The following is a 25,993-nucleotide window of genomic DNA, read 5'->3' as shown; positions in this document are numbered from 1 at the left end:
AACAATGTAATTGGCGATCGTATAAAGATGACGTCATTACAAGACCGAGTTACAACCTTTTCATTTATCTAGTTGAACGTGAGTCCGATCTCCCAGCGGAAAAGAAAGCAAAAGAACACATTTAAAACGTTTGGTTGCTGTGATATAGTCCTCTGTGGCTAACATCAATTCTACAGTTAATACTAGGAGAACTAAGCGAACTACCAAGTAAAATGCAACCCTTGGTTAGACAAATGATCAACTTTGCACCGACTACCCTTTTGTACACACGGACACCCTGGCAAATATCAATCTCCAGCCGTCGCTGATATGTTTACATTTTACTCGCGACCCATTTTACCGCAGCTATTGAGTGTTTAATCAGAGTGCCCCGGGGTCGAGATTACACAATTTTGACGCCAAATGACCTTTGCCCCGGTGGGAACGACGTTTAGTAAACAGTGCCGATTCACAGTGAAGCAGACAGACCGACGGATTCTAACAGGACTCTTCCAGTAAATTTAGCAAGTTAGAACTCGGAACGATATGGAAGGCAACATGCAAACCGCAGGTGTGTGTGCTTTATACAATAATCGTAAACTTGTTATTCTTTGCTTGCTGTACTCTACATACATGTACATGAAGTTGGTATTCGACAAACAGGTCGATCAGGGGGTTAGAAAGTTTAGTTCCTTGGCCAAATCAATTTGTACTACGAAAAGATAAGCTACTGCAGCATGTTCTTGTTTTAGACAGACGAACACGAGCAATACATGCTCAAACTGAACTACCTGCACGCATGTTGACTGTTTTGCAAGCGAGTTTGTTTTGGATCCGTTTTGATTCCTTGGCCGGAGCATATTACAGTTCTCTTTTTCATGGCCTTTCCCTAAAAATAGCAAACGATATGAACAGTAAACAGATGTGTAACATGAATGAATTGTTGTCATACATGACTAGTACTTGTAAATGATAGCCACATTACCTTACCATTATCCTTCACATGTACGTTTGCTGTTGTCGACGGTTTCTGTATAGGTTTGGGTGGATGTGTGTCAACGTAAATGTACCATTTTATTTGATTTTGCATGCCGGTACCGGTAAACCGCCTCAGAGCACAACACAAAATTTTTGTACAGTACGAACAAGCTGCGTAAGGCCGGGCTGTAAGGTTTGATACAATCACACAGTGATGGATCCCTTATCTTTTCGACTAGTGCAGTGGGATCGTAAACGTGTCCAATGTGTGTCTCTCCTCAAAACGGGACCTCTAGCTTTATATGTCCCATCCAAGAGGACGTCCCTAACCGAAGCTTGGTACTCAATTTCACCTGAGTCAGTGAGGAAACAGGTGTAGGGTAACTTTCACAAAGACAGTGGCCCGATGTACACACAAGTCTCAGAGTCGACTCGGGGCTGCGTGTGAGGAGCTTTGGGCTGCTCAAGTGAAGTTTTCCCAATAGAAAATGCTACTTGAGTGACCAAGGGTTCTCCTTGCACAGTCCTGGGTCAACTTGGACCTGATACACACTGGGCAAATTTTCTGGACGTACGACAGCGACGTACGTCAACGACGTGGGTGTGAATCGGCACCGCGGCGTAGTATGACAGGCATTCTTATGTCCCGTACAACAACGACGTACGTTCACCCTGGATTGTCGTACGTGCCATAGAAATGCCTGTTGTAAGACGCGCGGGCCCGATTCACACCCAGGAAAAAAGGCGACGTACGTCCAGAAAGGTGACGTACGTCCAGTGTATCGGGTCAAAGTCGATTAGAAAAAAGCGCGTGTGTAAATCGAGCGAAAATTGGGACCCTCTTAGTTATTCAGATACATTTTTATTGTTCAGTTGAAGTCGCGTTGTCTGAGCTGAAGGAGGGTCTGGCTTCAGGGGAGCTTCAGGTGATCGACGTGCGACGGGCGGAGGAACTGCAGGCCGATGGACGAATGATTGGATCCACCAATATTCCATGTAAGTCACGAACCAGTCTGCGGTTACAGGGCGGCGAGCGGTTACAGGGGCTTGATTGAAATCAGGCTAGTCACGAAGAAATAAACGTTTAATTCTTTAACCAATATTTATCATACCACTTTACATGGATTGACTTGAAACTCAGGATTTATAAACGCATTCCTAACATCCTAATCACGATCTCTGTCGATAGACTCCAATCACGAATTTACCAGTAGAATCGGCGATTCTGCTAGGTCGCAATGACTACCTTTACACATTTGTCATTTCTGTTCTTTGTTTTTGGTTTCCTTTGTCTACAGTGGATGAGTTAGAAGCGGCCCTACAGATGTCGGACGACGCGTTCAGGGATCAATACGGGGTAAAGAAGCCTCAGAAGGAAGACCAGAACATCGTCCTGACGTGTCGGTCGGGCAGGAGAACAAAACTGGCGCTACCGATCGCACAGAGACTCGGGTACACAAGGTAAGGATCAGACACTCTTTGTTTAGCCATCCCTTTGCCTAGCTTAACTTAAGCAATGACAGCGGCAGAGGACAGAGTTAGCTATAGGTGGAGAAGGATGGTGGAACAACTAGTCATGGTGCTCCAACGACCCACAAAGAGGTCAAGGGGTAGGTGAGGTGACATAGGTGCGATAACTTATCACTTGGGCCCATTTCTTTGTCGTAAAATTTTCCCCATATGTATCGTGCCTGCGTTCTTTTTAAAGACCCTGGTCCAAAACATGCACGTCGCAAGGCAGACTTACGACGACAATCATATATTGGGAGCATTCTTCACGTGTCTTTGACGTGCCGAACGACATTTAGATGCACTGTGAGTTAAAGTACTGGATTGCAAGACTGATTGTTAATGATTGTTAGTAACATTGTATTTTATCTAGTGGCCATGATGCGTAAATTGCCATTACCTGTATTTATCTGTCCCTATCTGTTAACTCTCCAATAAAAGCTACGCTGACCCGAGAGTCAGTTTAATGTATTGTGAGATTCGCAACTAAAGGAATAAAGATTAATTAAGTGTTGCCGTCTTGTTGCCCGGTTGTGTCATAGCCTTGAAAATCGTGTGACGTGTGTGGCCACGGTACCATTACGGCTTGTATCTTTTCAGTGAGTCTTGCATATTTCTGAATATTGAAATTGTCTTTCCAGGGCCAAAATATATGCAGGCGGTATCATAGAATGGAAGAAACACCACGGCGTTGACTAGATTGAGAAGGTTAACGTTGGCAAGACCTCCGAAGAACGGTGAACTAAAATCCACAATGCCTTAGGAATTACATGCTTAAAGAAATGTTTGTATGACCAATATGATTGAATTTCAATCAAACACGGACTATATATTTTGAAGATGTCTTGGGATCAATTATTCATTTAATTTAGAGTTAGCTACTGACAAACCCCTTGCGAATCTTTAGCAATTACCCCATTCCTGAAAAGACCAAAATTTAACAATGTGACGGTCATTTTGCTGAATCTATTTTGCAACCTGGAGCGGTACTGCAGATTAGGCTCTAATGGGGAATTAGCGGTCAATGTATTTGTCTCATGCCGTTTTTCTATGTGCACTACCTATCTAGCATGCCATATATGATGCGACGGAGACCGCATATGACTAAAATGTCTTTATTTAACACAAACATTACAATTTATACACTAAGAACAACTTAAATGGAGAACCCAACACTGATGTACAAAATCTGTTACTTCTGTAAATGATATTCAACGCCGAGTCTAGATCGAACAATTAGTATCAATAGAGCAATAAAGATGTTTTCAACGCATCGAAAACAATACAGATATTCTTCGGCGTTTGGTTTAACACATAATAACACAACAACAAGGTACTAAACATTCAGAATGCTTAGCTACGACTACAATACAATGGCACAGTTCCACCTACCCTTTCATTCTTTCATATTCAACATATGCCTCCATGCAACTCATGTGTAGCCTAGTCGCCTAAACTACTTGTTCTTCGCCTACGATGAAACTTTATAATACAAATATTACAATTGTCGCCGTCATAAATATAACACGACAGCAAACTCACATCTTCTTTTCTCTTTAAGGTATTAGTGTCACTTATTTTGGAAGAAATCGGTTAAATTTTACTTCAACTTACTGTAGATACATAAATACCACATTTTTACAAAGTAGACCCATTCATATAACGACGAACAGTGGAGCAGTCTCATTGGTTGTCGTCATTGTTACGTCATGTGGACAAACATAATGCACAGATCACAAAACCTTGATTTGGTGGGCGTCATTTTCAACTTGATTTGCAGAAATATCGTGCTAGTCATGAAACTACGCAGTGGCAAGGAGGTGGTGACCCTAAACCAAAACCTTACAAAGCCCGGACCAATGAAATCGCTTCAACATGACGTAACGAGGTGTGCACCAATGAAATTGGTTGAAGGTAACGTAACAACATAAACACTCTGGACCGATGAAATCGCTTGAACCCGACGTAACGAAGTGTGCACCAATGAAATTGTTTGAATGTGTGTAACAAAGTGTAGACCAGTAAAATCGTTCGAAAGTGACGTAAGAAAGTGTAGGCCAATGAAATCGCTTGAACGTGACGTAACAATGCTCGGACCAATGAGATCGCTCCGCGTCGGTTCTAACAGAAGCCGCACGTCCGTCTGCAGTTGGTTCTGAGGTACAGGTTGCCAAGGGAACAGAACGAGACGAAATTCCTACATCCTGAGTAGACGTCAATACAGGTGTCTTCGCCGCCGCTCACGTCTGTAATAGAAAATAAGGAATGAGTTTCAATATGTGCGTCGAAAAGTAAATTGCAGTCCTATTTCAAGTTATACAGGGAGAGAGAAATTACAACAAAGAAATTAACATATCAGGAAACTAAACTAGCATCATCTTGGAACGAACAAAATATATTGACAGAAAATAAAGACCAACATTTAACAATGAAAAGCCAACGAATAAAATATAACGCTGAACTCATAACTAGAATGACTCAAATTACAATATACTTTTGCTTTCGAACAGACCATAGAAGATTTCTTAGTCTGTGTTTATCACAGTTCGCTGTCTTTGCTGACGAAAAACAATAAGACATGTAGATAAACCCACACATTTCCTGGCAAATTAGTTAGTTTCAGAGTAGTTTCAAATTCAAACTTGAATTTCTCCATTGTCACTTACCTGTAATGAACGGAAGACACGTCAATTCCTTACACAAATCATAACAAAGAAAGAAACAAGCTTACCTGTTGTGAACGGGAGGCACGTTGGCAGCTCCCTGTTTCCCTTCTTCCCGCGCCATTTGCCGTCCTTGTCGCACCATCGCGTTTTCCCGCCCTTCAGCTGATAACCCTCGTCACACGAGAACCCCACCAGGTCAAGGAACTGAAGCGACTCCTCGCCGCCTGTGGGATAAAGAGAGATACAGAAACATCATGTTAAGGACCTTTGTGCATATTGTGTACAAATTGATTAGCCACGATGATGGAACAGTCAAACTTGGTCGATCGGGCAATCACCCGTCACACGCCACATTAAAAACAGTGCCGTCCCTTTTTTCAACCGTTTTTCCGCAGTCCTGTGAGTAGTGGCGGACTCCAAGTTTGACTATAAAGGGTTAATGGCAACTTCCTGTCCCAAATAAATCATTTACGTATCAAATACAAGCTTAATTATTTATCACAAACATATCTATCACAAAAAAAGACTCGGCATTCGTCTTTAGCCCACCAAAATGGCGCATGCAAAAATACGTCACCATCACGTGACTGCACACAGCCAATACCGCACCTTCTGCAAGCCCTAACTACTCGTCCTTTAAGAACTTCTAGAAACGTGACACTTTAGCAGCAATCAATGAGAATGATGGGACTCTCAATGACGTCACCATCACGTGACTGCACACAGCCAATAGCGTACCTTCTGTGGGCCCGTCGGAGTTGCGCGGCTCCCCCTCCAGCAGCAGGGCGGCGATGCGCTCCCAGCGGCCGTTGGGCACGTCGGGCGGGGCGCAGGTCACCTGGATCCGCACGCACCGAGGCAGCCGCACGGCAAGCACCTCAATCTCTTCTAGCTGAAGGGTAGAGGGAAGGAAGGGAAAGGGTCACAAGATTGTCTAATGTCTTCCAGCTGTACATGTAGTGCAAATGATCGTGAGAGAAGGGGAAGGGTCACAAGATTGCCTAATGTCTTAATTCTAGCTGCAGTGCAAGGGAGGGAAGGGATCACAAGATTGTCCAAGAATTCTTGGCAAGTCTTAAGAATTAACTATTTTTACCAGATTCTCCATTGCCATATGGTAAATATGGAGCAATACCATAATTCCAAGTGATTTTGATGAATCTAGACAGTTCCTCACTTTTTTCCAAACAAATTCACGTGTTCACAGACCTAGAATCGGAAGAGTTATGCCCTCAAGACAGCTTTATCTGCATGGAACTGCATGCGAAGAGAAGATTTTGCAAAACGGGACAGTCAGATCGTAAAAGGGAGCATGTTGTACCGAATATTCAATTAACCTCGACATGTAAGAAGATAAATGCTATGCAATCCAGAAATCTATCGTTACATATCACAATATCTACTTGTACTACAGCAGTTACATACCGTCGGAGACCGTGACTTTGTCGTGCTTGCTGCTGGCTTGGCTGTTGTGAAATTCTGCACTTTCTGCGTCGAGGCGATAGGGGTCGTTGCTGTCGTCGCTGTTATTGTTGTCGTTGTGAACGTGGACGTGGTAAGAACGGTCTGCGCATGCGTGATAGGCGCCGAAGCCGTGGTGACGATATTTTCAATTTCTGTCGTGATCTCGCTCTCTGATGACGTCACGTTTTCCTTGATGACGTATCTCCCCACCGACAAGGTGGTTGGTGCAGGAGCCGTGACGTTTTCGTTGATGACGTTGCTCTCTGAGGTTACAGCAGCTCCAACCGAGTTGTCCACACCGCCGTCCACACTACCGGTAGGACTGTCAAGGGGAAACAGTTCAGGATCGTCCTCCAAGTATCCGTATGGGTATTCCACGACTATCGCCTTGTTGTTGTCGGCCGCCGTCAGAGCCTTCCCGGCCTTCCTTCCGTTGGGCCACGTGACCTCCAGTTCGGTGGCGAGGATTCCCGAGCCCAGCCCGAAGTGCGCGATCGGCTCCGACTGCGAGAGGTAGCCCGTCCCGGCATCCACCACGCGGATCTGGGAATCTCCGCTGGAGGTCCTGATGACGACACGTGCTCCACGGGCAGGGGCGCCATGCCTACAGAGGGAAGGAATACCATATTAAATACTAGACGTTTGGGAACGCATCTGTTAGCAACGGCACCTACTAAGCCTGCAGTGCGTGACAGAACCGCTGGGGATCCTGATGACGACACGAGCTCCACGGGCCGGGGCGCCGTGCCTTATGGCGAGGTAAACACGCGGCAATTTAAAATAAAGAATCAAAACTGTTTCACACGACTTAAATTTGCTCGCTGAAAAGTTTTCAGGCATTATCCGCCATCTTTCATCAGCTCTAAATATATACATGTAAGTATCAGTATCTAAATAGGTAGCTCGATCGGTTTTGTGAGTTTTCTACTGAGTCGTGCGTTTTGTTTGCGTTTCTTAACTCTGACACAAAACAGACCGTCTTGATGTTTAAAGCTTAACGGTGTCCCAACACAACAATAAAATGCTTGAATTGTTGGTCCTCTGTACCGATAAATATATATTTGACGTTGATCACCAATATGTGATGTCAAATAACTGCTTTTCGTGGAATGTTTGACTGGTGAACGCTTTGATTATGAGAAATAGAGAGGCAGGGCCATGATACATTTGTTCTATGCACGGCCATAGGAAACCTTAAACGTCATGAAGTCAAGTGTTTGGGGTAGCTTCATATTTTCTATAGGGAAACCTTACCTTGTTTTGACCAGGACCCTGATCCAGTTGTTCTGCTTGCCCAGCCGCGGCCTATGGACGGACAGCGTGTCCGGAAGGTCAGGGCCGTGCGACAGCAGCAGCTCAAGCTGTCCGTCATTGTCAAGGTCAGCTGTCACGCCACCTGCGGGAGGTCAGAGGTAATATGTTAGAGGTCAGAAAGTCAAGGTCAGATGGTTAAACGTTATTCGGAATCCATATCCTTATTTCACTTTGTTATTAGATGACAGGAAAGGTGTTACTGTGCAGTCTAACAGAAAGAAAAATTCATTTGATATATTATAGCATTTTTCATAAAGTGTATCATGGATATCATGGATGTGCTTCCGTTTAGACATGAATCAGAGATTATACAAGGTTAGTTTATGGCGTCTAGTTAAAGTTATAGTGACCTGGGTAGGAGAATGAAACATGGGTGCAGATGTTTCCAGGAGAAAGATACCAATTTGCAACATTCATACACTTCTCTTTTTCTGGAGAACAACCCTTTGGTTAAAGAAGATATTTCATGAAGTTTCTCCTCACACTTGTTGGAAGACAAGCGGAGCCCTCTCTCTCATACACACCTGTTCCGTATCTGTGGTGTACTCTGGCTTCCGGGGTAATTTTGAAAGGATCTGTTCCATGTTGCTGAAGCACTTTCCTTTGGTTAAGCAAAATATGTTATAAAAAGTTAAGCACTGCTCAAACCCACCTGTCCCGTATCTGCCCGCCTCAACAGCGTCTCCAGCATCCAGCTGATCGAACACCGGAACCTTCCCGGCATCCCTCTGGCGTACTCTGCGGGAAGGAAAAGAGATGACATGAATAAGGATGCAGGTTGAGGCAATTAAAACCTTCAAAGGGCTATTCCTCTATTGGTCTTAACAAGGACAACAGACAATATTCACATGTTTTGATGCATCGTTGAAATTCCGATGCTCCTTTTGATCGGTAACAAGTAAAACGAACCCCATTGGGTGTGAAACCTACCGTCCCAAGGATTTTAACCCTTTTATGCAAGTTGCTTTGACGACAACAACGAAAACAGAAATAGAAAAGAGTTCATGATTGGTACGTTTTGACGCACATCATACCATTCACTCAATCATTTTCAACCAACCAACCAACCAACCAACCAACCAACCAACCAACCAACCAACCAACCATTCATTCATTTTGTTTTACGTCACCTATCCATCGATTTATCAACTTACAGGCATTTCTTTTCAATCACCCATAAATCTATCCAATCAAACACTTTACCTGTATAGCGTGTTGGGCGCTATCCTCCCGGCGATCCAGTTGACGACGTTCTGGAAGAACACCTCGGTGGTCCCGTCGTTGTCGAAGTCGGCGGCAAACACGGACATCACCGGGGACGGCCGCTGGAAGTTCTTCCCTGCAACGTTCTGTGGGGACGCCAGGGGGCGTGGTTAGTTCGGAGCACACTCAGGATTGACTGTTCTGATTGTCTTTTCGCAAACAACACACATACACAAGAATTTAAAGGAAAAAAAAAACAACAGATATGTTCCTAAGCTGGTGATCAAAGTAACTTCAAAATTTGAAGAGAGAAAAGGAAAAGCTAAGCAAAGGAAAGAAGTACATTTTCAAAACCTCTCAGTCGGAAGAGGACGATACAGATTTATTCACCTTTGACTGGTCATCGAAGTCACGTGTCCATAAGGATCACGTGCTAAGGACTAGTGGGCCATGCAATTTGAAGAAGACCGTACAGAAACACTAAACTTCTCGAGTTACCAGTTTTACGTTAGGCTTAAGTTAACTTAAACATACTTAAACGTGTATGTAGAAACCATTAACTGAAGAAGCAAAAGAAGACGACGAAAACACACTGAAAATACCTTGAATATGCTTCTGCCATCTTGAGCCTTGGTCTGAACCCACAGACGGTGCGGGCCCATCCAGTTCCCGTAGACGATGTCCAGCGTCCCGTCCGCGTTAAAGTCCGCAAGCGCCACCCCGCGACTCTTCCTGGAATGCCAGTGGTCGTCGTGGAGCCTCGCGTCCAGTATACCTGTGGTAATGAGTTTACATAAAATGTTTTTTCATTCTATTGATCTTTTAAGAAAAGTAACAAACAAAAAGAAAAAAATGATAAAATAAAACTGTGAATAAGTGCCAAGTTTCGACCATCTGGCAGCTCTCTTTGGAACTGCAGGGCTCTTTTTGTTGGAAACTTTGAAACAGGATAACTCAAGAAGGGTCGAAAGGACTGTTATGCGTTAGGCATTCAGGTTACTTTAGTGGAGCTTAACATGAGTACATTTAACTCATGCAAAAAGCTTTCTATAATGAATATTTCAAATATCTATTTTCAGACTGCACTTTTCTTGTAAAAAGTATAATGACAAATATCGAATAAAGCAAAGATCCTAAATACTGCATGATCTGGGATCAAGACGTCTTGAGCTCACCTGAAGGCTCTGCCACCTCCTCGAAGGTGCCGTCGCCGCGGTTCTTGAGGAGCAGGTTGGGAGACTTGCCGTCCGTGGTGACGAAGATGTCGGACATGCCGGTGTCGCTGACGATCGGTCCCACAGCCACGCCGAACCCGCCTGAAAAAAACGCCCAATAACATTAGCGTCACTGATACTACGTGAATAGTTTGGTAAGTCACTGACTCTCTGTACACAACCTAGTGTCTTATTTAACCGACGTTTCTGTGGCCGTCTGTCACCTTCCTCGGGGTTATTCTGAAAATTTCACTTTGGACTGCAGCAGTAGGCGTCGCTGCTTACAGATTGATGATGATGATGACTTTTTTCAGTAAGAAGCTCGGGGATTCGGGTGATGCGGTTATATAAGAAACAGTACTTATATTGGTCACATGAAAGACACCTCGTCGACTTTGATAAAATTGACCCCCCATATTCTGTACTTCAAGTTGTAATTTCATACTCAGAAACGCTTTTATCATCAAACAAAAGAAAAATCTTTCCTTTAAATGATGGTAGTCCACTTCTGCCATAACTTTCCAAATTGTATTAAAATATCTAACTTATGCAGTTCCCACACTGAAGTTTTTTTCCTGCAGTTAGACCTCGTTTATGAATTTGCAATTAACTTCTCTTACTTGATTCTGATAAGACTTAAAAAAACAAGAAAGAAAACGTGTCCTACCTGCGAAGAAGTTGACGCCCACCTCCCCGGCTACGTCACTGAGTTTGATCCTCCCGGCTGTGACGTCACTGTCGTCCATGTCCATCTCGATCATCTTGTGGGAGGCGCCGCTCCAGCCATCCGACGTCACGAAGAACGAGTAACGACCGGAACCCTAAAAAACAAACAAACAAACAAACATGAGCCACGTTTGTCTAATCGCTTTAATTCTATGGATACTTCAGTTGTCCGACGTCACAAAGAACGTGTATCAGCCAGCACCCGAAAAAACAAATGATATCCCAGACAGTACTCGCATATGTTATGTATGGTAGACATATAGTGTTGTATAAAGTGCTGACATAGGTACAAATTGACTTACATGCTTCATAATACTTATCGATCGTCTTAATTTACCAAGTACATCTTTGACATGACCTTTCCAGTTCAGATGGTTGTCAATGTAAATACCTAAGTACTTATACAGGTTGAAAAAAAAATGATGATGATGATGATGAAACAACTAAGAAGACAAATGAATCAATAAACAAACAAACAACGAAATAAAAATCAAAGCATAAGTCGCGTTAGCATACATTTAAGATCTCTCATGTGGTAATGCACTCCTCAGTATTGACCTGGACCTGGAAGAAATGAAGACCTCTTAGAACAGACGAAGCTATCTAGCTTGAAAGAAAGCAGCGGCATTGTTCTCAATTTGAACCCCAGGGTCCAGGGTTCGAATCCGGGTCTGTCCGTCGATGTTTTGGGGTTAGATTCCGTTAGTCCCGTCTCGATAAGGACCGCACCTTGATCACGTTAGAGGACCTCCCACAAATCTTCAGGTTTATAGCTCGCCCCTGTCGTGTCCAGGTCGGCAGAGACGTCGACAAACGGCGACCGCTGCAGACCTTTGTACCTCAGCTACATCAATCGGTCCCACAGCACGGACAGAGTGACACCAGAACGAGCCGAACTGGACGTAACAGATAGCTCTTGGTTGTCGCGACTAGACCGATCCTGTCGAACACCATATCGAACGTATAGAACCCCGGGTCCTAAGAACCACCAGTTCTATTTAAAACACCTCCGTCAAAAACAGCGCTTGACGGACAAGAAATAGAACAGGGGGTTCTACATGTTCGATATGGTGTTCGGCAGGATCGGTCTTTTCTGACCTGACCTCACCTATTCATTGACCTCTTACATAGATTAGTAGGCCCTTAAAACAGGGTCCATTCCTAGAGTTCGTGGATTGCATCCTTCCCCCAATCTAATGTCATAAATCGAATATTGTCCCTGTTTCTGGGACGAAATCTATCCGTGTTCTCTTCTATTGATATTGCTACCACTATTGAGCACAGGCGTCGGTTTACCCCACACATCCTATCAATTGGCATGGTAACTAAATGTAAAACATACTAGTATGTAGGACATCAGTTGAGTCCTAAGCCCCCCTCTCACTGCACCCGCGGCACGCTGGCGGCGTCGCTGCGGCCGATCGAATTGACAAAGCATTCAACGAATTTAATCGACAAAAACGAATCTTTTTAAGCTTTGTGTGTTTTCTTGTCTTTTTGGTCATACTTGCACGTTTAGAATGATATTCCATTATAAATTCAAGGGTAACACAAATCCAGCTTAGGCGCAGTGACGCCGCCAGAGTGTCGCAGATTCAGTGAGAGGGGGGCTTTACCGGGCTATGTAAAACAAACAAATATACCCACCGTTCTGTCGATACAGGCCACGGACTTCGCGGACAAAGTCTGGCCGAGCCCGAGGTTGTACTCCTCCCTCAGGACGTCCCTGTACCTCCCCTGGTGGAAGTGGTACAGTCTGTCGGCCTGCGCCAGGTCGCTATCCTCCACGCTGTTAGACTGCGTGTTCACGATGTAGATCTCTTCCCAACTGGAAAAGTATGTAATAAAAGTGAATAAAATGTAATGTGACTGTCCCATCCAAGGTTGAAATTCACCTTAAAACCCGGGTAAGTAGCGGGAAAATATGTAATAAAACATAGTGAATAAAAACTATACAACAAGACCATAGCATACCCCTCCCCCCAATATAACAACGAAACACTTCTGCCGCACTACCAAGGTCACACACCAGGGGGCCCAAAATCGACCTTAACCTTCGTCTGACTATTGTGTTGACGATGTAGATCTCTTCCCAACTACGGTCGGAAAGAAATAGTATGGTCAACTGTTTGTGTACAAAATATAAATATTTATCTGCATTTGCAAACTCATACCCCGATAATAATTGCAAGGGAACACACAGATACGATGACGTAAAAAAATGTTTAGTCTATAGATATCTGATGTTTGTAAGTATACTACTGCGGGTTTGGATGAACTGAACTGGGGGTTTGACTTATTCCTTGGAGGCGGTAGCTAATTGATGATACAATGGCAACTTACAACACCGCATTGAGATAGCACAAAAATCTTCAAAGGCAGACCACTAGTCATATTGGTGGTTGGATATCTGCGACCTGCATCTCAAACATATCCAGATTCACAGCTTTTCGAGAGCTAGCCTCTTCTTCGTTTGACAATAAATGCAAACCCGTTCATATCCGACAAACAAACCTGTAAACCATTTGATGAAGAGCGATTGTGATCAATAGTCAGGGGCTCAACTTCAAGTTCTCAGACTTGACTCCATTTTTGACAGCTGTACTTTTCTGAAGGACAGATTAGAGTTAGAGCCCAACATGTTGAACATGTCAGCTCCAGGCCCGACCATCTGGTCCTGCGTACCGAACAGCCCTGCAGCCAGAGTTGTAGCAACAGTTCCAGCCATCCGGGGAATTTTTCTCCTCACCATAAAGCGGTAAGGGCGACAGATACGGATCTCAGGAATCCTGACTATGCGTGTTCCAAGTCGGGGTGAGACCTTGACTCCCGCAAGGTGGTAAGTTTCTCAAGGACAAGAAACGTAAATCTCCAAGCAGATGTTAAAAGAGAGGACGTTATCGTTTTCGTTACTTCACCCTAAAGTACTGTTTGTGTGTCTGCCTGTATTTGTGGTCGAAGTCGGGGTGCAATCTTTACTTTCACAAGGCGGTAACTTTCTGAAGGACAAGAAACGTAAATTCCTTAGCAGATGTTAAAAGAGAGGAAGGCTGTGTCTTCTGACTACCTCGTTACTTCACCGTAAAGTACTGTTTCATCCTCGTCTGTCTGTCTGTGTGAATGTCTGTATGTGTTTCTGCGATTCACAATATACATAATACAGCGTTGTCATATTATACATTCATTGTTTGTGTTGATAGAATTTCCCCTCATCTAAAGATCGTGTTGTTTTCTGACTGCCTATTTTTGTTGAAAAGCAATTCAGACAAGTTGAAACCCGTGCAAAAACTGCAAAGGAAAATTTAAGCAAGATCCTTAATTCTTACCCGTCTCCGTCAATGTCACACGCGGCCACACTGATGCCATTTCTTTCCGGGTCACGCAGGAAGTAGTAAGGGGATTCTGGGTTGTCCACGGCGATGTTCTCGTACCTTCTCGTCTCGGGGTTCCATTTGAGAACGAGATTTGGGCCGCCATAGCTAGAAATCATACAGCAGATAAAAGTTTTAGTGGACCAATTTCATCAAGTTAGTGAATGACTAAATATCATCATAACTTCTTCATACAAAACCACATAGCTAGAAATGAAACGGCGGATTAACATTTCAGGGAGAACAGAAACATTGTTATGGTGTCGTTTGTAGTCGCAAGGGAACCAGTCAGAAGCTGACAGACTGTCACTGAACGGTCGGTTGAATAAAATACATGGCTCTGTAAAAAGAGTTTTTTGTCCTACAAGAGGTTTGACGTCACAGTGGCCATGTCAATTGGTTAAATTTTGAAGAGTCTTATATACAATTTTTTCTGTCATTAATGAATTATAATGTAGATTCATCAATTTTAGCACCAGGAGTAAAAAAAGTGATTAACATTATTTTCATAGGATAGTCGTAAAATGTGCTGTCGCAAAACGGGCTTGTAGTTGATGAAGAAAATAATTCCGGATTACCTGACGACGAATATCTCCATCTTGCCGTCCCTGTTGACGTCCGTGACGGTCATGCCGTAGTACCGCTGGCTCGGGTTGGATCCCTCCGCGGGGTCAAGGGTCAGTGACGTCACGTCCTCGAACATCGGGCCCGCCACAGAGCGCTTGCGCAGATCTCTCAGAGGCGCTCTCAGGGGGAGGTGCGATTCCTGTGGGGTTGAAAAACAAAAATGAATTAATGACAAAATTACGCAACTAACCAATCAATCAATCAATCAATCAATCAACCAATCAACAATCAAACAATTGATAAACCTTACACTAAAATAACCAACCAACCAACCAACTGACTGACTAACTAACTGAATAACTAAAGAACGAGCGCGCGCACTACACTTCATTTTGACCACTTTCTACTGTTTTTTCAGCAACCAAATGAGTCCGGTGTAGACCACACCTATCTATGAAAATGTACAGATGCATGTAGCACGGACAAAGATACTTCAAGATATGCCCGTGCTCCCTTTGCAGTTCAAAGATTAACAATGCTTCATCTTAAAATTTCTGAATCTTTCCTAAAACTTAGTTTCTGATTTACATGATTTAAGGCATGTGAAATATATCAAAATAACTGAACTGATGGTGTTTGAGTGCATTTTGCCTCCCCATATGCATTGTAAGCACCTCAGTAAGTGTATAGATGCCTCAGAAAGAAAAAAAGGACAGTTGACGACTTGTTTGTGGCTTGGGGAGCAAATATCCGGTGGTTTTTAATACTGGTGTGCGGTGCGGTTCACACGTGCTTGCAGATCTAACGTCTGACGGACAGAGTCAGACCGCACCGCTGTCCTTTTCGTCCCCTGTCCACACTGGAGGGTTTTGTTGGAGAAATCCGAGTCCGTCCGAGTGTTTATTAGGTTGTCAGAGACTAAAGCTGCGAAGGGACAAAAATGCCCGCGGGCCGGCCGCTTGTAAACAGTTCTAAATAGAAAACTGACCCCTGTGTGATAGTGTCACGTCAGTTTGGTTTGCGGATTGACCCTGTTTCCTCTTTACTCCACGTAACCTCACGGCTTCAAGGAAACTGCCGACACTGGAGCTCTAAAGGATGGAAAGTGCTCAGCGAGCTGGAAAATGTATTATATATAATATTTGAACGGTCCTAGATAGAAAACTGACTTCTCTGTGATAGTGCCAGACCTGCAGTTTGGTGTAGATTAATACTGTTTCTTTTTTACTTCAAGGCAGTTGCCGACGCCAAGGTTCTAAAGCATGAAAAGCACTTTAAATAGTGACAAGGAATATGAAAAATATATAATATTTCTGGACTCTTTTGAACAGTTCTAGGTAATAAAAAATTCACAGTTAAAGTGTAAGGTCAATTTGTAGATTGTTCCCGTTAAATTTTTATTTCAAAACGCCGGCCCACTTTTGAGACCAAAGGACAGTAACCTAGTATGTGACTTTTGCACCGTCGTTGAACCGGTTTAAGGTTAAAGTTGAACTATAGAAGACTGTAGCCGATCATGAATGATTGTCTCTGTGTTCACTATCTTTTAATTTTTCTCAAATTAGACACTCCTACTAAGTCATGGACATCCCGGCCAAAATATGGACAGGAAACAGTTGCAATTTTGTCGTGTCCTGTCCTGTCTGGACAATGAAAAGAAATATCGGAAAAGAAACCGGCCCTATATTTGTTTAATTCCTCCCGACAAGCTGTCTCGTGTCACTCCGTGGAGGATCCGTCCGATGTTTGATTTGTTTAATTCCAGGATCGTGATTGTGTAAACCGCGTCTGTGAAACTTCAGAAGGGGGTTACTCAATTCCCTACTGGGCTCACCCGAAATGCACGCTACTGGAAGACCTGAAGCCCACTGACATTGTGTAGAAATGCACGCTACTGCATCTGGCAACCAAAGCAATATTAGGGCAAAAAAATGGAAAGAAAAAATGCGGAAATCTTTATGGTAGTCACATTTACTAACATTGTTTAGCACAATTGCCTAATAACTTCATACATTGAGGATTTTAAAACCGCGTAAAATCGTACCGTACGATGATCCCCTTAGTTTCGCGAGCTTACAAAAACTCGGGCCACGATTCTCTGTGAGTTATCACACCACAACGACGTCGTATTTTAGCATCATGGACGTTGCTACAGATTATGATAGTGTTATGTGAACTTATCATGTATATATAGACATGACTGAATAGACTTTCAAAATCCGATTTTTTCGACCCTAATATTGATTTGGTTTCCTTTAAACCCCACTGACGTAGTGTTCTCGAGACGGGACATTAAACTTTAAAGCTGTTGTCAACTCCTTAGTAGAAAGATGAGACAAACCAGATGAATTTACCGATACGTTCTTGTACATCCTGTACATAGCGTTTTTCTTTTCTATGTAGACCAGTGAGATATTGAATGCCTTTCTGGAGACTGAGTTGAGATACACATTATTTTGACCGACTCGTTCCACCCTCAATATCATAGCACCTTAATTCTTGACATCTTACGTATGTTACAAACTTACTCATCTTGAAGTAATAATTGGGTGCGTTAGCGCTAACCTTAAAAGAACCTTTTGTCGTTAAAGGATTTTCCATGAAATATTGCGGGTAGAAAAGAACGTACAGATATTCCCGAAGGGTCACCTACGATACTACAGACCCCAAATAATCAAAACCTCTGTCTTTCACCCTAAAGGATGTCACTCGAAGCGCCCGGAAGCAATGTCCGTATCTTATCCAGTTGAAGATATTTATTTTTCTATCTGTGAATATTGTTTACCTAGATATCTGACCTGTAGCAACGTAAAATCTACGTCTATAACCTAGGAGCGTAATCAGCGTTTATTATAACCCAAGGGTCAAATCTACGACCTCATTAGACAGCTTCAAACAACGCTTGCAGCAAACGTTAGATGTGACAGGTCGTTCAGTGTAATATAACCAGCTGCTGTCGCGCTGCGTGCCTGCGAAGCTGGTGTGTTACGCCGAAGGGTGGTTATATTGGCTATACAATACAGATACATGATGTTCCATTTTTTACCTCCGTATGGAAGGAAGGGGCAAGGTCGCGTAGGTTAGTCGGACAGGTCGTTCTAAAGATAACCCACGGTATGTCGCACTCTGGCTCCAAAAATCCCATCACGGGCCAATTAAAGGAGCACACTAGTCTGCTCTGTTCAACTGCAGTTGATCTTTTAAGCAGCGGGGTTTATAAAACGGAGCAAATATGACAAGATACAAGACAATAAACTCTTCTTCTTGCCTGCGTACATATCGTGTTAATCAATGGTGGTACTGTATATATAAAACTAGTTGCACACATGTTTATTATCAACACTGCAGGCTCCAAAAACACAAGCGCTGTTTTTGACGGAGGTGTTCTAAATAGAACAGGGTGTTCTATGGGCCTCCTATTCGTTCGATATGGCGTTCGAGAGGATCGGTCTATGTAGACTCGCTGTCGCAATATTCATCGAGTGGCTGTCAACATGCATACATTACAGCGACTGTTAAACTCGGCTACACACTGGTCTACTCTGTTCATCTATCTTTCTTGCTTTCTTTCGTTTAGGTACAACACAATAACGTTTATATTGCGTTAGTCAATGATGTTTGATTATGTTTGATGTTCTATTAGAAATTCCGAGTACATGTAGTAGATAAGACTCCTCCTGGATTCATAAAATACAGAACGAACATACGTATGATAACAATACGTGCAAAACGCAACACGTATATATATATATATATGACTACATAACACATAGAACTAAGAAAAAACATACTACTACATTTCAAGATAACAAGATCGGTTTTTGAAGGTCAGAGGACAGTTACAATGATATTAGGACATAACAATGGTAAAGGACTATGCACCACTGTTGATAAGCAATACTGCAACATGCGTAATTTTTTACGTCTTTCTCAGAACGTTTCGCGAGTGATTTTCCCACTTTCACAAGCATGTAGAGACAGCTTCCGCCTAACCACATGGAAGTGGCATTGACACACCCAAATTTTGCTACAGGCCTCACGATAAGACCTGGAATGTCGCGGCCAGACCTCCGACTTCCTGACAAGTACAAGCGTTGTACAGAGTCAGGGACCATGCAAAAATCATTTGTCATTTTTCTTCACTATTTCCATTTGAAATGTATCTGTCTTATTGTTGGTACAGTATTCCTCAACACTCCTAGAATATGGTTTGTATCATGATTTCTTTACTACGTTTATCTATCATTTCAATGTTTTACATTTGGTAGAGGCCTTTCTAACAGAAGGATGCTATAGCATTTCAAGGTGTTACACAATATTTAAAACATGTTTTTATCATTAGTACAAATTCAACCCTATTTGTAACGTTAGACGTCTCCACAAAGCAGACGCCAACGAAAAGATGTTGTCTGAAGTTGACAATAATGATGTCGCACGCTCCCTGTCTCCTTCCTCTCGCGTTGTTATGAAAGATTGACAAGTTTCCTAACGAATAGATGCTGTCTGACGTTGACGTCAATGATATCACACGTTCCCCCGTCTCCTTCCTCTAGCGTTGTTATGAAATATTGACACGTTTCCGTTTAACCAGACCTCGCCTGACCTGAGACCACAAATTGGCCCGTGTGGAGGCCGCCTGCCCACGCCCACTTAGAACTGACGTTTCGCCAAGTCTTTACGGAGGGTTTTCATCATTTAAGACAGCTTGTCTTTTTTTTTTTCCTTCTTACTCAATGGTAACCACCTAAAACAAGGCCCGAATGCCATTTCAATGTTACAGGCTACATGACTAGGGCTGGAACAGCATCTCTTCGTTTCTCTTTATACATGTATTTCTAAGTTAGAAAGTAAACCCGTACTGTGAGTACGTGTGTGTATGCATGTGTGTGTGTTTGTCTGTGTGTGTGTGTCTGAACTTCTCCGATCGCTTTCTTGTAATTATTGAGGCCAATTCATTAGGTTTCCCCACGCCCATCTACAAATGTCACTACTGACGTCTAAGAAGGGCTCCAAGGAGTTCTCACTAATTAAGACATGTCAGCGGGTCACGTCTCGACATCCGAATCGACCGAACGATTTCTTAATTAAAGGAACCCGTTTTAGAACATACACTGGCGACCTACTTGCCTTTAACACTATTGATTGATCAAGAAAGGAGCACGTCAAAATGTATAAACAAGGCTTACATCTTTTGCTCAGTTTTGTGTAGAATATTTGTCTATAAGTAGTATCAAAGCTGACATTCAAAAGTACAAATTTGGTTTGGATTCCGTGTCGCGTTTCTAGACTTAGCTGGAATACTAATATAACTACCTTCGTACGTACTAGCATATCTGGGTCTTCAATCACACAACTTTGTGTTTGGTGTTTGTTATTTCAAAACTTCAAATGAACGTAAAACTTTGTACATTTTGTCCCTACATCTGGTTAAGTAACGCGTAGTTCAGAGGCCGTGAGACGGATTACTTGCACAAACCTCACGGGTTGTTGAAAACCACTCGGTGCGTTTGCTCCCATACTTAGCCCTGGCGGGCTCCAATGCTGTGCCCTTGGGAAAGGCACTGTGTACTTATTTCCTCACTCGACTCATGTGAAATGAGTACCTAGCTCCGGTTAAGGACGTCCCCTTTGATGTGACTTAAATCGTGAGGTCCCGTGTTTGAGGAGAACCACACCTCGAGCACGTTGAATAAAAGAACCCACCACACCTATCGATGAGAGTAGGGACCCATCCCAGTGTGAGTGGATCAAACCGTACAGCCTGGTCTTGCGCAGTGTGTATTAACTGTACAAAACTGGCGTGTTACGCTTACAAGCGGTTATGCGAAACTAACAAACAAACAAATAAAACGTTGCGGGTAGTTGAAAACCGCTCCTCGTGTTTGTGTCCAAACTTAGCCCGCTGGTGCACAAACCGGTTCGCCCGTTAAGAGACTAACAAGCTATCGGCACGGCGTGAAAAACAAAGTTGCGGACTCCAATCGAGAAATTCCTGATGAAACGTGCGAAGTGTGGAGCCGGGAGTAGCCGAGGAACATTGCACAATTACAGCTACAAGGAGTTCAACTTTCTTTCTTTTCTTTTCGTTTCTTTTTGTAGTTGTTATATAACTTTTGATGCCCCAATGGACTTTCTTTACACCTATTCCCTTACTCGCCCCGAGTGAAAATGACTACCTAGCTTCGGTTAGGGACGTTCTCTCGGATGGGACGTTAAGCCGAAGGCCCAATGTTTGAGGAGAGCCAAACATCGAGCACGTTAAAGAACCCACCACACTTATCGACAAGAGTAGGGGTCAATTTCGGTTTTGTAGTAACTGATAGGAGTCTAGGATTATAGTGTCTACCAAATTAACTACGTCGGCTATAGGAGGAGTATTTGCCAGGGTTTCATTTGCAGGCTCCTACGCGGGCGAAATGTGATCTTCACCGTGGACTGACTCTACTGGCTAATCATTCCTTTTTCTGACGAATTCCACGATCCATACGCCCGTAGAAGGGCCCGGTGGAGGCTACTAGGATTGTAGGTAAGGGGTAATGTGCTTAAGTTCCGTGCCTCGGTTTTCGATAGTCAGTCCCTCGTGTAAGATAAACCCGAAGCAGGTGCCTCTCATCTCTTAACGGCTGTTAAACAAACATAACCCCGCGGGACGACCTGTCTCTAAACTAGGGAATGTTTCTTTTACAGACCCAGGTACAAGACTGTGCGTTTTCTTTTCCCCATGGCTAAGGTACACAGTAGCGGGGTATGGCGTCTGTCCGACCTGAGGTTGTTGATACAAGAGTGTCTAATTTTATTTTCATAATGCTGTAAGTGGGTTAGGGCGGATTATGGTGAGTGAGTGTTTGCACTGCAGTTAACAAGCATTATTTCACTTCTAATTAGATGTTTTGAAGGTGATGTAATTCTCTTTATATTCAAGATTAGTTGTTCTACCAATTATCTATCCTTCTAATTATTTATCTTTCCATCAATGTTCACTACAATTAACACGATGTTATTTCAATTTTAATTAGATGTTTTGAATGTGATGTAATTCTCTTCATATTCAAGATTAGTTGTTCTACCAATCATATATCCCTCTAACAATTTATCAATCTATCTATTAATGTTGAGGTTGTTGATATATAATGGTGTTTAATTTTGATTTTGTTTTCATAATGCCGTAAGTGGGTTAGGGTGGATTATGGTGAGTGAGTGTTAGCGCTGCAGTTAACAACATGTTATTTTTTCACTTTTAATTAGATGTTTTGAATGTGATGTAATTCTCTTTATATTCAAGATTAGTTGTTCTAGCAATTATATATCCCTCTAATTATTTATCTTTCTGTCAATCAATCTATCAATGTAGCGATCTATTATCTTTGCATATATCAACGCAATGGCTATGATAGTGTTTAACGCGCTTCTTAACTATCTTAGTAACATGATTATGTGATAAGATAAATCCGCACAACTCTTTGACCTTCAAGAAAGGTTATCAAGGTCAAACAACTGAGTATGCTTAAAACTGCGGATGTTGATGCTATAATCTGTCCTTATTTCGGATTTAAAGTTGTCAGTACCTTTCTTACTTAACGTTATAGCTATTATGTAATTCATTTATCTAACAACTGGAAGACAATTCCAAACAGATCCCCAACCCAACGTCCCCCAGTATAATGCACTCTTGTATATCTTAACTGTGCATATCTGGGGGCGCTGCACTAGAGATCTCTTAAACCAACTTTTTTCTAAGTGGCTGATTATGTAACGTAACGGATTTATGTTTATGTAGGTTAAATATTCAAATTTACACAGAATCAGAATCTACAAAAACTCACCTCAAATGGACATGTCAGCTTGGAGGGTCCTTCTAGCTCGTACCCGGGTGCGCAGGCGTAGTGAAGAGTAGTCTGCAGCATGTTGTTGGGACCCGGCTCGGCTTGGATTCTGACCCGGCCGTTCTCAAGGCTCCGGGGGCAGACAGGGGGTGGGGTAGGGGGTTGGGGGGCAGTGGTGGGGGCTGTGGTTGTAGTGGGGGTGGGGGTAGTTGTTGTGGCCGTTGTTGTTGTAGTCGGTGCTTCTGTTGGCTCGGTTGTTGTTACTGTGGACGGACAAGTGAATACAGTGTATTAGTTTCCTAAATTGTTCAATGAAGTTGCATGATACGCGATGTGTTACTTAAATGTTGTGCAATAAAGTTACTATTGTTATCATTGCATAATAAAGTCTTGTAGGTTATCATCCAAATAGTGATGATTTCAAGTCATACTGACACTAAACTCTCAAATTATTGAGAAGTAGGTCGACGCGTCGACTATACTTTGTAAGGTTTTCTTCAGCAACAAATTTATGAAAGTTACATGCTATTTCTGACAGTAGTTGACTGGATCTACACTAGTTTGCTTTGACTTCACCAGCTGAAGAATCTGATGTAACACATCGGCTCAGCCGACGGCGGCTGGTGACGTAATGTTACGTAAGCCATGTGGGACTAACTCAAACACAATATATCCAAGAATCCCCCTTCGTACCACTCAAAAGTACTTTTAGGAAAGTTATGTCCTCCTTGAAGAGCCTTGCAGCATACTGGAAAATACATCAACGATTTTCCAAGTCGTTGGAAAACATGGTCTGTTATTCTCGTCGCTGAAAGTAAAAAGTACCGAGCGGCAAGTTGGCCTTGTTGACCCTATAATTAGACTGCTAAGGACAAAGTTGCTTACAAACAGAGGCAGATTATGTATACAAATGTTTGACGAACAAATAAGCAGAGGTAGCGGGACATGTGGTTAATGTTTACCCGTCATCTCCAGTCTTCCGGAGTTTTTTTCGTTACCGCAAATTTATTGCAATTTTTGTTTCGTTCGTTGTAAATTTATGTTCACTGTTTTCACTCTGTACCGTCAACTTATCATCACCGTGAAAGAAACATTCGTCTTTTGATGACCCCCTCCCGATCTCTCTACAATATTTAGTACAATACGATACCTACTACTCCTCATCCTTCCCCCAAACATCACCGACTTTTTGTGAAAATGTCCATTTTCCGTACGCAGCGAAAGTTTGCTACCGTGAAGATAAAGTGAAATACGGTATCTCCACTCTTCCGGCGTGCGGCGAACGCCCAGAGTTTTTTCGTTATCGCAAAGTTATTCTAAACTCAGACAAAACACATTTACAGACATCAACGTCATTTTCAAGTACTCCGACTACTTACAGCACTTCCGGCGTCTAGACCAGCCAAGAGGGCGGCGGGAAAACGATTATATAAGGTCAACGACGAAATAAAACTTGGCTACCCGATTATGCAAGGTCACGAAGTGGGAAAATCTGGTAAATCGATCGTTTGGGGTCACCAAAATCCGTAAAACTTGGTAAACTTATCGTGTAGGGTCACCGGTAGACGAAAACATGGCAAACCGATTATATAAGGTCACAAAAAAGAGCAAACTTAGTAAACCGATCACTTTCAGTCATCAAAAGATACTTGGTTAACCGATTATCTAAGGTAACCAAAGAAATAAAACTTGGTAAACCGACCTTTGAGGGTCCCAAAAAAGCTATAAAACTAATTATTTATAGTCCCCAAAAGATATACATATAAAAAACAATGTAGACCGATCATTTCGGATTTCCAAAATTAAAAGGTGTCATAACTTGGTATATCGATTATCTAGTCACCAAAGGAATGAAAACTCGGTAAACGGATCATTTGGAGTCACAAAGGGTCATCAAAAGAAGGAAAACTTGGCAAACCGGTTATTCATGGTTACTAAAATAAGAAGCCGACCGTAATACCTGGAGTGATGGTTGTGTAACTTGGGTTTGTTGTCAGTTCCGTGAAACTTAAGACGTCTTCACCGCCGTTACCCTCAGACTCTGTCGTCGCACGGAGATCCTGAGAGATCCTAGGGGTAGGGAAAGTGGAGGCGTCTGTGACGGGGGTGGTGGTGGTGGGGGTTAGGGTGGGGGTAGGGGCGGGGATGGGGGTTGAGGCGGTGGGAATGGGTCTCCAACCGGGCGTGGTCTTCTTGGTGGGCGGTGGTGTCGGGGCGGGGGTGGTACGGGGGGCTGGCGGTGGAGCCCTCGGGGGGTAGGGCGGGGGGTCCCCGCAGACCTCCTCCAGCGTCCTGGAGGTGATGTTCTCGTAGACCGCGCGGTAGTCCTGCAGGACGGTAGCGCGGAAGTACACCGGCCCGATGTTACAGCGCGTCGCCTCCCAGAGGAACGTCACCCGAGAGAACGACTTGCTCTCGTCCAGAAACGCCTCGCTCACGACCGGCTTGTTCCAGATCCCGCGAACCTCGCTGCAATCCAAGGCCTTGGTTCCGGGCGGGCGGTTGTACCACCACCCCTCGACGATCCGGTCGTCCTGCACCGTACGGGCCTGGAGGATGAACCCGATGAATGGAGCCCCGCCCTTCAGGGTGACTTTAACACGAAGCGGCAGCCCTTTCCGTGTCACGGCAGCGTGGAGGGTGATCGCGTAGTCTCCCTTGCCTTGCTTTATCGTGTGCTCGTGTCCAGGCCGCATGGTCCCGCAGAACCACCATCCCATAGAACGTCTCACCTCCAAACCTAGAAGCAAGGTCATCAAAATGGCGCAGGTCCTGAGAAATTCCATTGTCTGTACTGCCAGATGTGAGGGGCTAGCCTAGTCGACACGACACGCACTTCTCTACACGCACGCGAGCGTAGGAAATTTAGTTGTAGCTGCGGGATTCCTGTGTCCGTGCGGGGACGACTGTTCCACGGTTGGTCCGGTGGAGAAAGAACGCGGGCCGGCGTGTCCGGGGGGATGGTCTAATCAAAGTAATCACGCGGGCCAACGGTGATGACCGGTCTTTGATCTCGTACAGAGTAGAAGTCGCTACGACCTCATCCGGTACAATCCACGGCACGATAAATTCTGCCTCCTCAGTCCGTGCGTCTGGGCGAGTCGATTCATTTGTCTGGCAAGGGGAGACCAAATCGTAGGTGTGTGCACTGATTCTTGGCGTCACTGATTGAAAATTAC

General features: G+C 43.6%; 2 protein-coding genes across 2 annotated transcripts; one reads left to right on the top strand and one right to left on the bottom strand.

The window, feature by feature from the left end:
* Positions 1–537: 537 nt before the first annotated feature.
* On the top strand, positions 538–4,129 carry LOC136447087 (thiosulfate:glutathione sulfurtransferase-like). The gene is made up of 4 exons (XM_066445770.1): positions 538–550; positions 1,831–1,953; positions 2,256–2,418; positions 3,108–4,129. The coding sequence occupies exons 1-4, from the start codon at positions 538–540 to the stop codon at positions 3,163–3,165; spliced, it is 357 nt and encodes a 118-aa protein (XP_066301867.1). The 3' UTR covers positions 3,166–4,129.
* On the bottom strand, positions 3,566–25,993 carry LOC136446983 (uncharacterized). Its single transcript, XM_066445643.1, has 15 exons — positions 24,775–25,993; positions 22,815–23,077; positions 15,003–15,190; positions 14,380–14,532; positions 12,701–12,881; positions 10,995–11,148; positions 10,289–10,429; positions 9,716–9,888; positions 9,114–9,259; positions 8,563–8,648; positions 7,851–7,992; positions 6,558–7,200; positions 5,871–6,024; positions 5,198–5,356; positions 3,566–4,712 (listed from the first exon to the last, which is right to left on the bottom strand). Exons 1-15 carry the CDS (start codon positions 25,598–25,600, stop codon positions 4,588–4,590), a joined length of 3,534 nt encoding a protein of 1,177 aa, XP_066301740.1. The 5' UTR covers positions 25,601–25,993; the 3' UTR covers positions 3,566–4,587.

This window comes from Branchiostoma lanceolatum, chromosome 13 (genome assembly GCF_035083965.1).
Source record: "Branchiostoma lanceolatum isolate klBraLanc5 chromosome 13, klBraLanc5.hap2, whole genome shotgun sequence".
Lineage (NCBI taxonomy): Eukaryota > Metazoa > Chordata > Leptocardii > Amphioxiformes > Branchiostomatidae > Branchiostoma > Branchiostoma lanceolatum.
The sequence above is the reverse complement of the archived record's forward strand: the minus strand, read 5'-3'. Positions and strand labels throughout refer to the sequence as shown.

What these genes read in the sequence shown, in the direction of transcription:
- LOC136446983 (XM_066445643.1), bottom strand. Translation starts at nt 25,600, where the DNA reads ATGGAATTTCTCAGGACCTGCGCCATTTTGATGACCTTGCTTCTAGGT. An exon ending in AGCTGACATGTCCATTTGAG is followed by an intron (nt 15,191 to 22,814) that starts GTGAGTTTTTGT and finishes TCAACCCCACAG; the next exon opens with GAATCGCACCTCCCCCTGAG. An exon ending in GCGCCCAACACGCTATACAG is followed by an intron (nt 8,649 to 9,113) that starts GTAAAGTGTTTG and finishes TCCTTCCCGCAG; the next exon opens with AGTACGCCAGAGGGATGCCG.
- LOC136447087 (XM_066445770.1), top strand. An exon ending in TGGATCCACCAATATTCCAT is followed by an intron (nt 1,954 to 2,255) that starts GTAAGTCACGAA and finishes CTTTGTCTACAG; the next exon opens with TGGATGAGTTAGAAGCGGCC. An exon ending in CAGAGACTCGGGTACACAAG is followed by an intron (nt 2,419 to 3,107) that starts GTAAGGATCAGA and finishes TTGTCTTTCCAG; the next exon opens with GGCCAAAATATATGCAGGCG.